Source organism: Monodon monoceros, unplaced genomic scaffold, assembly GCF_005190385.1.
Source record: "Monodon monoceros isolate NGI ecotype Baffin Bay Population unplaced genomic scaffold, NGI_Narwhal_1 Contig5769_ctg1, whole genome shotgun sequence".
NCBI classification, from domain to species: Eukaryota; Metazoa; Chordata; class Mammalia; order Artiodactyla; family Monodontidae; genus Monodon; species Monodon monoceros.
Genome location: NW_021701559.1, coordinates 26,405 through 42,744, shown reverse-complemented (window position 1 = coordinate 42,744; position 16,340 = coordinate 26,405). Strand labels below are relative to the sequence as shown.

The 16,340-nt window shown below is 38.9% G+C and overlaps 1 protein-coding gene across 1 annotated transcript in view; it reads left to right on the top strand.

Moving 5' to 3' along the window:
• The window catches only part of LOC114890474 (immunoglobulin-binding protein 1-like), a 35,888-nt gene extending 19,833 nt beyond the window's left edge, over nt 1–16,055 (top strand). Inside the window, 1 exon segment of the mRNA XM_029213964.1 lies at nt 15,772–16,055. Within this exon segment, the coding sequence (XP_029069797.1) occupies nt 15,772–15,911 (140 nt within the window). The 3' untranslated portion in view covers nt 15,912–16,055.
• The last annotated feature ends 285 nt before the right edge of the window (nt 16,056–16,340 follow it).

The window sequence follows — 16,340 nt, the reverse complement described above, 5'->3', positions numbered from 1 at the left end:
AGGAATGGACATCTGTGTAGGAGAAAGCACAAGGAGTTGACAGACCATGTGAAAGACCTGACAAATGGGAGAATTCCAAAACAGCAAACAGGTATTCACTAAAAAGCGTGGCATTCTGACAAGTGTGAGGTGGTATCTCATTGCATTTGAGGTGGTTTTGATTTACATTTCCCTTATGATTAGTGATGTTGAGTACCTTTTCATGTGCCTGTTGGCCATCTCTATGTCTTCTTTGGAAAAATGTCTATTCAAGTCTTCTGCCCATTTCTTATTCAGATTGTTTGTACTGAGTTGTATGAGTTCTTTATGTATTTTGGATATTAACCCCTTAACAGACATGTTATTTGCAAATATCTTCTCCCATTCAGTTAAGTTGCCTTTTTGTTTTGCTGATGGTTCCCTTTGCTGTGCAAAAGTTTTTTAGCTTCATATGATTCCATTTGTTTATTTTTGGTTTTGTTGTTGCCTGAGGAGACAGATGAAAAAAAATATTGCTAAGACCAATTTCAAAGAGCATACTGCCTGTGTTTTCTTCTAGAAGTTTTATGGTTTCAGGTCTTACATTTAAGTCTTTAATTATTTTGAGTTTATTTTTGTAAATGATGTGAGAAAATGGTCTAGTTGCATTCTTTTACTTGTAGCTATCCAGTTTTCCCAACACCACTAAGCCATTAAAAAGAATGAAATCTTGCAATCTGTGACAGCATGGATGGACCTGGAGGGTATTATGCTAAGTGAATAAGTCAGACAGAGAAAGATAAAACAAATGAGTCCTGAAAAACCCAGAAACAGACTCATAGATACAGAGAACAAATTAGTGGTTGAGAGAATGGGAGGATGGGTGAAATAGGTGAAGGGGATTAAGAGATACAAATTACCAGTTATAAAATAAATAAGTCACAGGGATGTAATGCAGAGCACAGGGAATTAATCGATAATATTATAATAACTTTGTATGGCACATAATTGACACAAATATAGAATCACTATTTTGTACATCTGAAACAAATATTATATTGTAAGTCAACTATACTTCAGTTAAACATTTTTAATGAAAAAAAGAAAAGTGTGGCAGTTCCGTATAAGCACATTAGTTGAAATGGGAGGGGTTTTGCCTTCCAATAAAAACTGAATGAATACAAGGAACCTGTGGTCAGAAGGTCTGAAAGGGATGGAGCAGGCTAACCCTTAATGAACTCTTGAAAATGAGCCACCAGATCTCCTGACTCATAACCGTCCCACACTGAGGAGAAATTGCTGATAATAGAATTCAGATTGAGCAGAACAGGGACAATAAAGAATAAGGAAAGAAAAGGTCTAGATAAGAATGGGAGACAGGACCAGAGCCAAGAACTCTAATCAAGCAAGTCATCGTATTCCTTTAACATACATAAAAACAGTAGAAAGGGAGCCTCTGTGAAGTTAGAAAAGCCACCCTGAACCATACTTTCTAAAAGTTCAGGAAAGCTTAGCACACATAAGAATGAGCAACAGATTGTGATGATGGTTCCACAGTTCTGAATATACTAAAAACTACTGAATTGTACATTTTAAATGGGTGAATTTTATGGTATGTGAAAAATATCTCAATAAAGCTGTGAGAAAAATGAATGGAAAATTAATCAAGTTCAGATCCCACACAAAATTATTATAAGGAGAAAAAGAAGAGAATCAAAAGCATTCCATGTTGCTTATCTATTTTATGTATAGTAGTTTGTTAATCCCATACTCCTAATTTGTCCCTCCCTCCCTCCCTCCCTCCCTCTCTCTCTGCTTTGGTAATGATAAATTTGTTTTCTATGTCTGTGGGTCAGTTTCTGTTTTGTATATAGATTCATTTGTATTATTTTTTAGATTCCACATGTAAGTGATATAAAGGATATAAACTGAAAAAACAAATATATATAACTGAATCACTTTGCTGTACACCTGAAACTAACACAGTATTGTAAATCAACTATACTTCAACTAAAAAAAAAGAGAAAAAGGCGGGGGGGGGGTGGAAATTCCAGAAAGACACACTCAAAAAACAACAAATTTAAAATATACTGTTTAAAAATGAATTGGAAGACATTAAGAAAATTAAATAAGACATGGAAGAACAATACAAAGCAGGATTAGAAAAACTCTGAAATGTAGTGACAACTTGGGGGAAGTAAGTAGAAAGAATCACTTGAGAAATGAAGGCTGAGGGACTTCCCTAGTGGTCAGTGGTTAAGAATCTGCCTTCCAATGCAGGGGATGAGAGTTCAATCCCTGGTCAGGGAACTAAGATCCCATATGCCATGCGGCAACTAAGCCCATGCACTCTAGAGCCCATGAGCCACAACTAGAGAGCCCATGTGCCGCAACAGAGAGTCTGCATGCCACAACTAAAATCCAATGCAGCCAAGTAAATTAGAAAAGAAGAGAAAGGACTTCCCTGGTGGTCCAGTGGTTAAGACTCCATGCTTCCATTGCAGGGAGCGCAGGTTCGATCCCTGGTTAGGGAATTAAGAGCCCACATGCCATGTGGTATGGCCAAAAAATAAAAATATAAAAAAAAATAGAGATGAAGCCTGAGGCAGAACACTCTTTGACATAAATCGTAGCAATATTTTTATGGATCTGTCTCCTGAGACAGAGGAAACAAAAGCAAAAATAACAAATGGGACCTAATTAAACTTAAAACTTTTGCACAGCAAAGGAAACCAACAACAAAATGAAGAGACAACCTACAGAGTGGGAGAAAATATTTTGCAAATTATACGCCCAATAAGGGGTTAATATCCAAAGTATATAGATAGCTCATATAACTCAATATAAAAAAAACTTAAAAATGGGCAGACGACCTGAGTAGACATCTTTCCAAAGAAGATATACAGATGGCCAACAGGAACATGAAAATATGCTACTCATCAACATTGCTAATGATCAGAGAAATGCAAATCAAAACCATGATGAGATATCACCTCACACACGTCAGAATGGCTATCATCAAGAAGTCTACAAATAACAAATGTTGGCAAGGATGTATAGAAATGGGAACTACTATGCTGTTGGTGGGAATATAAATTGGTGTAGCTACTATGGAAGGCAGTGTGGCAGTTTGTCAAAAAACTAAAATAGAACTACCATATGATCCAGCAATTCTACCCCTGGGTTTTTATCCAAAGATAATGGAAACATTAACTAAAAAAGATACTGCACCCCAATGTTCATAGCAGCATTGTTTACATTAGCCAGTATATGGAAGCAACCAAAGGTGTCCATCAGTAGATGAATAGGTATGGAAGATGTGGTGTGTGTGTGTATATACACACACACACACACACACACACACACAGAGTGGAGTATTAACCCTAAAAAGAGTGAAACTCTGCCATTTTCAACAACATGGATGGCCCCTAGAGGGTATTAATGCTTAATGAAATAAGTCAGAGAAAGATAAATACTGTATGATATCACTTATATGTGGAATCTAAAAAATAATCTAATAAAAAATATAACAAAACAGAACCAGACTCACAGATATAGAGAACAACCTAGTGGATACCAGTGAGGAGAGAAAAGGGAGGGAAGGACAAGATGGTAGGGGATTAAGAGGTACCAGCTACTATGTATAAAATGAATAAGCTACAAAGATACATTGTACAGCACAGGGAATATAGCCAATTTTTTTAAACATCTTTATTGGAGTATAATTGCTTTACAATGGAGTATTAGTTTCTGCTTTATAACAAAGTGAATCAGCTATACATATACATATATCCCCATATCTCTTACCTCTTGCATATCCCTCCCTCCCACCCTCCCTATCCCTTCCCACTAGCTACTGGTTTTACATTTGGTAGTGTATATATGTCCATGCCACTCTCACTTTGTCCCAGCTTACCCTTCCCCCTCCCCATGTCCTCAAGTCCATTCTCTAGTAGGTCTGTATCTTTATTGCCATCCTGCCCCTAGGTTCATCATGACCTTTTTTTTTTTTTTTTTTTAGATTCCATATATATGTGTTAATGTACGGTATTTGTTTTTCTTTTTCTGACTTACTTCACTCTGTATGACAGACTCTAGGTCCATCCACCTCACTACAAATAACTCAATTCCCTTTCTTTTTATGGCTGAGTAATATTCCATTGTATAGATATACCACATCTTCTTTATATATTCGCCTGTCAATGGGCATTTAGGTTGCTTCCATAACCTGGCTGTTGTAAATAGAGCTGCAATGAACACTGTGGAACGTGACTCTTTGAATTATGGTTTTCTCACGGTATATGCCCAGTAGTGGGATTGCTGGTCGTATGGTAGTTCTATTTTTAGTTTTTTAAGGAACCTCCATACTGTTCTCCAGAGTGGCTGTATCAATTTATATTCCCACCAGTAGTGCAAGAGGGTTCCCTTTTCTCCACACCCTCTCCAGCATTTGTTGTTTGTAGATTTTCTGATGATGCCCACTGTAACTGGTGGGAGGTGATACCTCACTGTAGTTTTGATTTGCATTTCTCTAATGATTAGTGATGTTGAGCAGCTTTTCATGTGATTCTTGGCCATCTGTATGTCTTCTTTGGAGAAATGTCTATTTAGGTCTTCTGCTGATTTTTGGATTGGGTTGTTTGTTTTTTAATATTGAGCTGCATGAGCTGTTTATATATTTTGGAAATTAATCCTTTGTCCATTGATTCGTTTGCAAATATTTTCTTCCATTCTGAGGGTTGTCTTTTCATCTTGTTTGTAGTTTCCTTTGCTGTGCAAAAGCTTTGAAGTTTCATTAGGTCCCATTTGTTTGTTTTTATTTCCATTTCTCTAGGAGGTGGGTTAAAAAGGATCTTGCTGGGATTTATGTCATAGAGTATTCTGCCTATGCTTTCCTCTAAGAGTTTTACAGTGTCTGGCCTTAAATATAGGTCTTTAATCCATTTTGAGTTTATTTTTTTGTATGGTGTTAGGGAGTGTTCTAATTTCATTCTTTTATACGTAGCTGTCCAGTTTTTCCAGCACCACTTATTGAAGAGGCTGTCTTTTCTCCATTGTGTATTCTTGCCTCCTTTATCAAAAATAAGGTCACCTGTGTGCATGGCTTTATCTCTGCGCTTTCTATTCTGTTCCATTGATCTGTATTTCTGTGTTTGTGCCAGTACCATACTGTCTTGATTACTGTAGCTTTGTAGTCTAAACTGAAGTCCAGGAGCCTGATTCTTCCAGCTCCGTTTTTCTTTCTCAAGATTGCTTTGGTTATTCGGGGTCTTTTGTGTTTCCATACAGATTGTAAAATTTTTTGTTGTAGTTCTGTGAAAAATGCCAGTGGTAGTTTGATAGGGATTGCATTGAATCTGTAGATTGCTTTGGGTAGTAGAGTCATTTTCACAATGTTGATTCTTTCAATCCAAGAACATGGTATATCTCTCCATCTAGTAGTATCATCTTTAATTTCTTTCATCATTGTCTTATAATTTTCTGCATACAGGTCTTTTGTGTCCTTAGGTAGGTTTATTCCTAGGTGTTTTATTATTTTTGTTGCAATGGTAAATAGGAGTGTTTCCTTAATTTCACTTTCTCATTTTTCATTGTTAGTGTATAGGAATGCAAGAGATTTCTGTGCATTAATTTTGTATCCTGCTACTTTACCAGATTCATTGATTAGCTCTAGTAGTTTTCTGGTATCATCTTTAGGATTCTCTGTGTATAGTGTCATATCATCTGCAGTGACAGCTTTACTTCTTTTCTCATTTGGATTCCTTTTATTTCTTTCTGTTCTCTGATTGCTGTGCCTAAAACTTCCAAAACTATGTTGAATAATAGTGGTGCAAGTGGGCAACCTTGTCTTGTTCCTGATCTTAGTGGAAATGGTTTCAGTTTTTCACCATTGAGGACGATGTTCGCTGTGGGTTTGTCACATATGGTCTTTATTATGTTGAGGTAAGTTCCCTCTGTGCCTACTTTCTGGAGGGTTTTTATCATAAATGGGTGTAGAATTTTGTTGAAAGCTTTTCCTGCATCTACTGAGATGATCATATGTTTTTTATTCAATTTGTTAATATGGTTTATCACATTGATTGATTTGCATATATTGAATAATCCTTGCATTCCTGGGACAAACCCCACTTTATCATGGTGAATGATCCTTTTAACGTGCTGTTGGATTCTATCTGCTAGTATTTTGTTGAGGATTTTTGCATCTATGTTCGTCAGTGATATTGGCGTGTAGTTTTCTTTCTTTGTGACATCTTTGTCTGGTTTTGGTATCAGCATGATGGTGGACTCATAGAATGAGTTTGGGAGTGTTCCTCCCTCTGCTATATTTTGGAAGAGTTTGAAGAGGATTGGTGTTAGCTCTTCTGTAAATGTGTGTCGGAATTTGCCTGTGAAGCCATCTGGTCCTGGGCTATTGTTTGTTTGTAGGTTTTTAATCACAGTTTCAATTTCAGTGCTTGGAATTGGTCTGTTTATGTTTTCTGTTTCTTCCTGGTTCAGTCTCGGAAGGTTGTGCTTTTCTAAGAATTTGTCCATTTCTTCCAGGTTGTCCATTTTATTGGCATATGGTTGCTTATAGTAATTTCTCATGATCCTTTGTATTTCTGCAGTGTCAGTTTTTTCTCCTTTTTCATTTCTAATTCTATTGATCTGAGTCTTCTCCCTTTTTTTCTTTATGAGTCTGGCTGATGGTTTATCAATTTTGTTTATCTTCTCAGAGAACCAGCTTTTAGTTTTATTGGTCTTTGCTATTGTTTCCTTCATTTCTTTTTCATTTATTTCTGATCTGATTTTTATGATTTCTTTCCTTCTGCTAACTTTGAGGGTTTTTTTGTTCTTCTTTCTCTGATTGCTTTAGGTGTAAGTTTAGATTGTTTATTTGAGATGTTTCTTGTTTCTTAAGGTAGGACTGTACTGCAGAAACTTCCCTCTTAGAACTGATTTTGCTTCATCCCATAGGTTTTGGGTCATCGTGTTTTCATTTTCATTTGTCTCTAGGTATTTTTTGATTTCCTCTTTGATTTCTTCAGTGATCTCTTGGTTATTAAGTAGTGTATCATTTAGCCTCCACATGTTTGTATTTTTTACAGTTTTTTTTCCTGTAATTGATACCTAGTTTCATAGTGTTGTGGTCGGAAACCATACTTGTTTTTATTTTTCGTTTTTTTTTGTTTGTTTTTTTGCGGTACGCAGGCCTCTCACTGTTGTGGCCTCTCCCGTTGCAGAGCACAGACTCTGGACACGCAGGCTTAGCGGCCATGGCTCACAGACCCAGCTGCTCCGCGGCATGTGGGATCCTCCCGGACTGGGACACGAACCCATGTCCCCCGCATCAGCAGGTGGACTCTCAACCACTGTGCCACCGGGGAAGCCCCAGAAACCATACTTGATACGATTTCAATTTTCTTAAATTTACCATATCTTAATTTGTGACCCAAGATCTGATTTCTCCTGGAGAATGTTCCTTGAGCACTTGAGAAGAAAGTGTATTCTGTTGTTGTTGGACAGAATGTCCTATAAATGTCAATTAAGGCCATCTTGTTTAACGTATCATTTAAACCTTGTGTTTTCCTTATTTATTTTCATTTTGGATGATCTGTCCATTGGTGAAAGTGGGGTGTTAAAGTCCCCTACTATGATTGTGTTACTGTCTATTTCCCCTTTATGGCTGTTAGTATTTGCCTTATGTATCAAAGTGCTCCTATGTTGGGTGCATAAATATTTACAGTTGTTATATCTTCTTCTTGGATTGATCGTTATGTAGTCTCGTTCTTTGTCTCTTGTTATAGTGTTTGTTTTAAAGTCTATTTTGTCTGATATGAGAATCGCTACACCAACTATCTTTTGATTTTCATTTGGATGGAATATCACTTTCCATCCCCTCGCTTTCAGTCTGTATGTGTCCCTAGGTCTGAAGGGGGTCTCTTGTAGACAGCATATATATGGGTCTTGTTTTTTTATCCATTCTGCCAGTCTATGTCTTTTGGTTGCAGCATATAATCCATTTACATTTAAGGTAATTATTGATATGTATTTTCCTATTACCATTTTCTTAATTGTTTTGTGTTTGTTATTGTAGGTCTTTTCCTTCTCTTGTGTTTCCTGCCTAATGAAGTCCCTTTAGCATTTGTTGTAAAGCTGGTTTGGTGGTGCTGAACTCTCTTAGCTTTTGCTTGTCTGTAAAAGTTTTAATTCCTTTGTCGAATCTGAATGAGATCCTTACTGGGTAGAGTAATCTTGGGTGTAGGTTTCTCCCTTTCATCACTTTAAATATGTCCTGCCAGTCCCTTCTGGCTTACAGAGTTTCTGCTGAAAGATCACCTGTAACCTTATGGGGATTCCCTTGTATGTTATTTGTTGTTTTGCCCTTGCTGCTTTTAATATGTTTTCTTTGTACTTAATTTTTGATAGTTTGATTAATATGTGTCTTGGTGTGTTTCTCCTTGGATTTATCCTGTATGGGACTCTCTGCTTCCTGGACTTGATTTACTATTTCTTTTCCCATATTAGAGAAGTTTTCAACTACAATGTCTTCAAATATTTTCTCAGTCCCTTTCTCTTTCTCTTCTTCTTCTGGGACCCTTATCATTCTGTTGTTGGTGTGTTAAATGTTGTCCCAGAGGTCTCTGAGACTGTCCTCAATTCTTTTCATTCTTTTTTCTTTATCCTGCTCTGCAGTAGCTATTTCCACTATTTTATCTTCCAGGTCACTTCTCCGTTCTTCTGCCTCAGTTATTCTGCTATTGATTCCTTCTAGAGAATTTTCAGTTTCATTTATTGTGTTGTTCATCATTGTTTGCTTGCACTTTAGTTCTCCAAGGTCCTTGTTAAAGGTTTCTTGTATTTTCTCAATTCTATTTCCAAGATCTTGGATCGTCTTTACTGTCATTACTCTGAATTCTTTGTCAGGTTGACTGCCTATTCCCTCTTCATTTGTTTGGTCTGGTGGGGTTTTACTTTGCTCCTTCATCTGCTGTGTATATCTCTGTCTTCTCATTTTGCTTATCTTACTGTGTTTGGGGTCTCCTTTTCACAGCCTGCAGGTTTAGTTCCCGTTGTTTTTGGTGTTTGCTCCCAGTGGGTAAGGTTGGTTCAGTGGGTTGTGTAGGCTTCCTGGTGGAGGGGACTCTTGCCTCTCTTCTGGTGGATGAGGCTGGATCTTGTATTTTCTGGTGGGCAGGACCTTGTCCGGTGGTGTGTTTTGGGGTGTCTGTGACCTTATTATGATTTTAGGCAGCCTTTCTGCTAATGGGTGGGGTTGTGTTCTTGTCTTGCTAGTTGTTTGGCATAGGATGCCCAACACTGTAGCTTTCTGGTTGTTGAGTGAAGCTGGGTGTTGGTGTTGAGATGGAGATCTCTGGGAGATTTTCACTGTTTGATATTATATGGAGCTGGGAGGTCTCTGTTGGACCAGTGTCCTGAACTTGGCTCTCCCACTTCAGAGGCACAGCACTTACTCCTGGCTGGAGCACCAAAAGCCTTTCATCCACACGGCTCAGAATAAAAGGGAGAAAAAGTAGAAAGAAAGAAAAAATAAAATAAAATAAAGTTATTAAAATAAAAAATAATTATTAAGTTTTTATTCACTTAAAAAGTAGTTAAAAAAAAAGAAAAAAGAGGGCTACCAAACAAAACAAATCCACCAATCATATCAAGTGCTAAAAGCTATACTAAAAAAAAAACCCAAAAAACGGACAGACAAAACCCTAGGACAAATGGTAAAAGCAAATCTTTACAGACAAAATCACACACAGAAGCATACACATACACAGTCACAAAAAGAGAAAAAGGAAAACAATATATATATAATTGCTCCCAAAGTTCACCTCCTCAATTTGGGATGATTTGTTGCCTATTCAGGTATTCCACAGATGCAGGGTGCATCAAGTTGATGGTGGAGATTTAATCCGCTGCTCCTGAGGCTACTGGGAGAGATTTCCCTTTCTCTTCTTTGTTCACACAGCTGCCAGGGTTCCGCTTTGGATTTGGACCCGCCTCTGCGTGTAGGTCGCCGGAGGGCGTCTGTTCTTCGCTCAGACAGGACAGAGTTAAAGGAGCAGCTGATTCGGGGGCTCTGGCTCACTCAGGCCAGTGGGGAGAGGAAGGGGTACGGATGCGGGGCGACCCTGCGGAGGCAGAGGCCGGCGTGACGTTGCACCAGTCTGAGGCGCGCCGTGCATTCTCCCGGGGAAGTTGTCCCTGGATCCCGGGACCCCGGCAGTGGCGGGCTGCACAGGCTCCCGGGAGGGGCGGTGTGGATAGTGACCTGTGCTTGCACACAGGCTTCTTGGTGGCTGTAACAGCAGCCTTAGCGTCTCATGCCTGTCTCTGGGGTCCGCGCTGATAGCCGCAGCTTGCACCCGTCTCTGGAGCTCCTTTAAGCTGCGCTCTTAATCCCCTCTCCTCACGCACCGCGAAACAAAGAGGCAAGAAAAAGTCTCTTGCCTCTTCGGCAGTTCTAGACTTTTTCCCGGACTCCCTCCGGCTGGCTGTGACGCACCAGCTCCCTTCAGGCTGTGTTCACGCAGCTAACTCCAGTCCTTTTCCTGGGGTCTGACTTCTGAAGCCCGAGCCTCAGCTCCCAGCCCCGCCCGCCCTGGCGGGTGAGCAGACAAGCCTCTTGGACTGGTGAGTGCTGGTCGGCACCGATCGTCTGTGCCTGAATCTCTCTGCTTTGTCCTCTGCACCCCTGTGGCTGTGCTCTCCTCCGTGGCTCCAAAGTCTCCCCCACCTCCACCCCTGTCTCTGACAGTGGAGGGTTTTCCTAGTGTGTGGAAACCTTTCCTCCTCCACAGCTCCCTCCCACTGGCGGGTCCCATCCCTATTCTTTTGTCTCTGTTTTTTCTTTTTTCTCTTGCCCTACCCAGGTATGTGGGGAGTTTCTTGCCTTTTGAGAGGTCTGAGGTCTTCTGCCAGCGTTCAGTAGGTGTTCTGTAGGAGTTGTTCCAAGTGTAAATGTATTCCTGTTGTGTTTGTGGGGAGGAAGGTAATCTCCACTTCTTACTCTTCCACCGTCTTCCCAATATTTTATAATAACTCTAAATGGAATATAATATATAAAATATTAAATCAACATGTTGTACACCTGAAACTAATATTGTAAATCAATTAGACTTCAATTTGAATGAAAGAAATGAAGGCTAAACTAGAAGAAAACAAGAATGAGTCAATATAACAGAAAATGCCTTTCTAAAGTAGAAAGGAAAATGTTTTAAATCAAAAAGCGGCAAAGATGAACAGATTTCTAGAAAAAGTGGCAAATATGAAAGATAGCAAAGAAGACCTGACATATAGATAATAAGATTATCTGAAGAAGAATACCAAAGCAAGGAAAAAGAAAAAAATGCTTAAAACTAATATTGGATGGTTGTAGAGATTGTCATACAGAGTGAAGTCAGTCAGAAAGAGAAAAACAAATACCATATGCTAACGCACATGTATGGAATCTGAAAAAACGGTACTGATGAACCTAGTGGCAGGGCAGGAATAAAGACGCAGATGTAGAGAATAGACTTGTGGACACGGGGAGAGGGAAGGGTAAGCTGGGACAAAGTGAGAGAGTGGTAGTGTATATATGGACATATATACGCTAACAAATGTAAAACAGATAGCTAGTGGGAAGCAGCCGCATAGCACAGGGAGGTCAGCTTAGTGCTTTGTGACCACCTAGAGGGGTGGGATAGGGAGGGTGGGCGGGAGATGCAAGAGGGAGGGGATATGGGGATATATGTATACATGTAGCTGATTCACTTTGTTGTACAGCAGAAACTAACACAACATTGTAAAGCAGTTATACTCCAATAAAGATACATTTTTAAAAAAAAACTAATATTGAGGAAACTTTAGGTTTGCTTTTAAAAAGCACACCGTGTACCTAAGAATTTTGCTCCAGAATGACCAACAGCAAGACACGTTCTAATAAAATTACTAGACTTTTTTTTTTTAAAAAAAGAAATGCCTTGGATACTTCAGGAAAAACAGCAGGTGGATGGTAAAGGAAGGAAAATTAGATCATCTTCAAACTTTTTGACACCAACACTTTATGCCAGAACAAATGGAGTAACATTTAAGATACTCAAGGGGAAAACAATGTGAGCCAAGAACATTATATCTGGTAAAACTGACTTTTAGGTATAAAGGGTACAGGTATTTATCAACATACAGGAACTCAGGAAATATTGGTCCCATGATCCCTTTCTGAGAAATTTGCTAGAGAATGAGCTTAAGACAACCAAAGTGATGAGAGAGACATTGATATAAGTACTATCAGTCAGCATTAAATATATAGTTACTTGTAGAACTAAGACTAAATGAGATTTGAAAGAGAGAAAGTATTAATGCCTGTATGCCCAGTGCTCTGGTAATATAGATATAATGTAACTTTTAATGGGGAAAGAATTTGCAAAAAAAGAACTGTTCTCAGCAATTATATTGGTAACAGTATTAGTGTTATTCCAGGACTGTGTAATGTGAGATAATATTAACTGAGTAATTATGAGATACTCTAATTCCCTCATCCTCTGTCTTTGAGAGCCAAGACTATTAGTGTGGAAGAATACAGATGTAATTCAAAAGAATTTGAGTTAGAAACAAAACACCCCTTTAGTCCTGAATATGAACTCATGAGAAATTTTACTGAAAAGTACACACACACACACTTTTGCTTTATCCACTGAAAAGGCTTAGAAACAATGACCAGCCCAGAAGCAATGAGCTCACCTAGTAACCCAGGTTCTGTTCTTGAAATACCATTCCCATTAAAAGAAATCAGGATTTCTTAGACAAATAGCTAATTCCAAGTTTGCAGCTGGAAATAAATAACATGAGCTTGGAACATCTTTTCATAAAGGATAGGAAAGAAGCTTTCAAAGACTACTATGGTCATATCAAAAGGACTCAGAAGCCACTGGAGACGTTTGCACTGGCCAGAGACAGTTTGGCTTGAAAAGGGATAATTGCCAGTAGCAACGAGCACATCTAGTGCCCAAATCTTGGTGTCTAATACTATTCTCCAATTAAAGGGCTCCTTAGAGAAATGGATAATTCTAGGGCTGGACAGGGAATATACAAGATGAATCTGAAATATCTTGTAGTACTAGAAAATAAAGGAGCACTCAAAAAACAACAGCAAACAAACTATTGAGGTATGTTAATGTGACACAGGGCCTTCTGAAAGAACTGTGGCCAAAACTGGAAGAATGTGAGCAGGAAAATAACAGTATTGGATTATAACACAAGGAATAAAATGTGTCCGTGAGTCTATAGTGATAGAAATAAATGATTAAATAAATAGATGGGGGTGAAGAGACCAATCTCCCCTACAGAAAAATTATAAATAATTTGTGTATATACACCTGTCTCAAGGAGGTGCAGCATAACTCCTCACCCCTTAAGTGTAGGCTGTGTTTAGTTACTTGCTTCCAAAGACTATAGTATAGAAGGAGGGGGGAGCAGTTGGGAACCCTACAAACACTACCTGAAGTGATCCCAGTTAACATCAGCAGTGATAAGTCATGTTGGTGGTGTGTAGCCTTGGTTTGATGTGATAAGGAGGAGACTTCACTGTGTTATTCTCTTCCAAAAATCATAACCCTAGTCTAATTATGAGAAAAATATGAGACAACCCCAGGTTGAGGGACATTCTGCAAAATACCTGATGAGTACCCCTTAAAACTGTCCAGGTCATCAAAAACAAGGAAAGTGAGAAATTCTCACAGCCAAGAGGAGATGAAGGAGACAGAGGACTAATGTAATATGGAATATTTGATGGGATCCTGGAACCAAAAAAAAAGAACATTATGTAAAACCTAAGGAAATCTGAATAAAGTATGAACTTTAGTTGTTAGTTATGTATGTATCAGTATTGGTTTATTAGTTATGACACACAAACCATAGTAATGTAAGATGTTAACAATAAGGGAAATTGGGTATGGATGTATAAGAACTCTGTACTATCTTCTCAGTTTTTCTGTAAATTAAAACTAAAATTAGCTTATTTGAATATTTTTTAGAGTTCATTGCAATTCATTGAAACCCATCAAATGTGTTTAAATCCATGAGTTCATAACTATAGTTAAAACAGAAATTGTTCAATTTCAGAGGATGATAAGGAACCAATTTAATAACTTGAGAAATTGTTCAATTTCAGAGGATGATAAGGAACCAATTTAATAACTTGAGAAATGGTAAATTAAAGCAGAAGAATCAAGCATTAATCTTGTTTTCTTTTCCTGGGTGACTAAATAGTAGTAGATGAGGGAAAGCCTCTCTTTATAAAAAGCATTCTACTTAATAAAAAAAGAAATGTTAAAGAGTATCACCATTTTGAAGCCCTGGGAAAATTAACGAATCTAGGCATTGAGCGTCAACAGCTGCTAACATCACAACATAGGAGACACAGATACTATGTGCCACCTGCTGGGGGAGGACAGCACCACCTGTATTCATGCGAAGGGATCAACCCTAAGTCATATCAAGCTCTGTGTCCAGTTGCCAATCTGCAGAAATACAGAAGAACGTGTTGGACTCCATCGTGACTATGCGGTCGGCAAAAACCAGATTTGGGGAAACTACAGGTCAAATGCCCCAGCCTCTTCAATAGAGAACTTGTAAGGAAGGAAAGGGATGGAAGAAGAAACCTGTAGATTAAAAATATATCAAAATATTTGAAAATGGGTAAGACTAACCTCAAAAGCATTATGCTAAGTGAAAGAAGTCAGACACAAAAGACCACATGTTACTTGATTCCATTTATGTGAAATGTTCAGAATAGCAACTCTATCGAGATAGAAGGTAGATTGGTGATTTCCTGGGAGGGAATGAATGGGAATTAACTGCCAGTGAGCACAGGGTGTCATTTGGTAGATGCTCATGGAGAAGCTTTGGGGATGGGTACAGAAAATGTATATCTTGACCCAAGTGAAGGCTATAAAGGTATAGCCTCCTTATCAAATTTTAAGTTATATATATTTTTGTGTGATTTCCAGTATCTTTTACTTTACAATAAAAGGGTTAAAAGAAAAGCAGAACACAAGATTCCTAAGCTGTAAGGAGAGATCAGATTCCCCACATATTTCATTCTTTATCATGGTGATGAGAGTATTTCTCGTGAGCAAATTCAAGGTAGCTAGGAAATGTTCCTTTACCTCAAAAAGGAAAGAAAAAAATAGTGCAGAAGAGACGTAGTATTTGGTACACTGCATGACAAGTGCGATGTGGACCCCAGACCCTGTTCCAAACGTGCAAAATAAGACACATTCTTTTCTGGTAGGTTCAGCTGCCCCCTGATTTCCAATTTTATACACACACAGAATTGTAGAACTGTAATAAAGGAAATGGATGAAGGAGGAGAAGTCACCTATAGTCCCACCTCCCTGGCAAGTCACAAATCATAAAATCATAAATATTTTTTACTTTAGTGTTTTTGTCAGGCGAGTGTGATAACCACTATACTATGGAAACACTTCACTGTTTTTGGTTTGCTGAGGTTCTGTTGGTCAGTTGGTGTTTTTGTTTTCTGTTGTGAAGGGTTGGCCTTTTTAGCAAGAATTCTTTTCCAAAATAGAATTCATTTTGAGGGGCAACTTTGTTTTTGCCTTCTCGTGAAAACCACTTAGAGGATCCTGTATTACTATTATTTAACATGTCACCTGTGAAGTAATAGTAAGTACTCTCCGCAGTTCTGCTGGCCCCAGGGTAGGCAGCTAGGTATATATTCCTTGTTCTCTTGTTATGTGGTCGTATTCAGAGTGGAGCTGGGGCCCATGACAGTCGCTCTTTCCTTCACCCTGCTTTCTCATTTTTCCACTTGGGCAGAGTTCAGAACAGCAGCTCAGCAACAAGATCAGGAACAGGAGGAAGAGGATGATGAACAGGCAGTCCACAGAGCTCGGGAGTGGGATGACTGGAGCGACACCCATCCTATGGGCTATGGCAACCGACAGAACATGGGTTAGTCTCCCCACAGCAAGACAGGACTACAGGGGCTTCTGTCTTCCCCACCAAGGAAAGCTGTGCAGTCTTCCCCTCCCTGGGCTCCTGCTTCAGCCGTGTACAACGAAGGCAGAGATGCTTAATCTTGCCTTGCGTTCATTAAAATGTCAAACAATTAAGTGTGTATTTCTGCCCTAGATGATGAGCCAGCAATCTTGTCTTGGAATTACAATCCTCGTCATGGTATATTCCATTTTTCTTAAGTGGAAAGGAAAGAGTACTGAGAAATGGTTGTGTATAATCAATGGCTCTATGAATTCTCTTTGAAAAAGAAAAGTCCCCTCTATCATGTGAGCCTGTGCAGAAATATGAATATCAGCTGCTTTCTTCCAGGGCGTGAAGGGAGGGGGTCAGCTGTGGTTCCCTGGGCTTATGGAGAGATCCTAGTCATC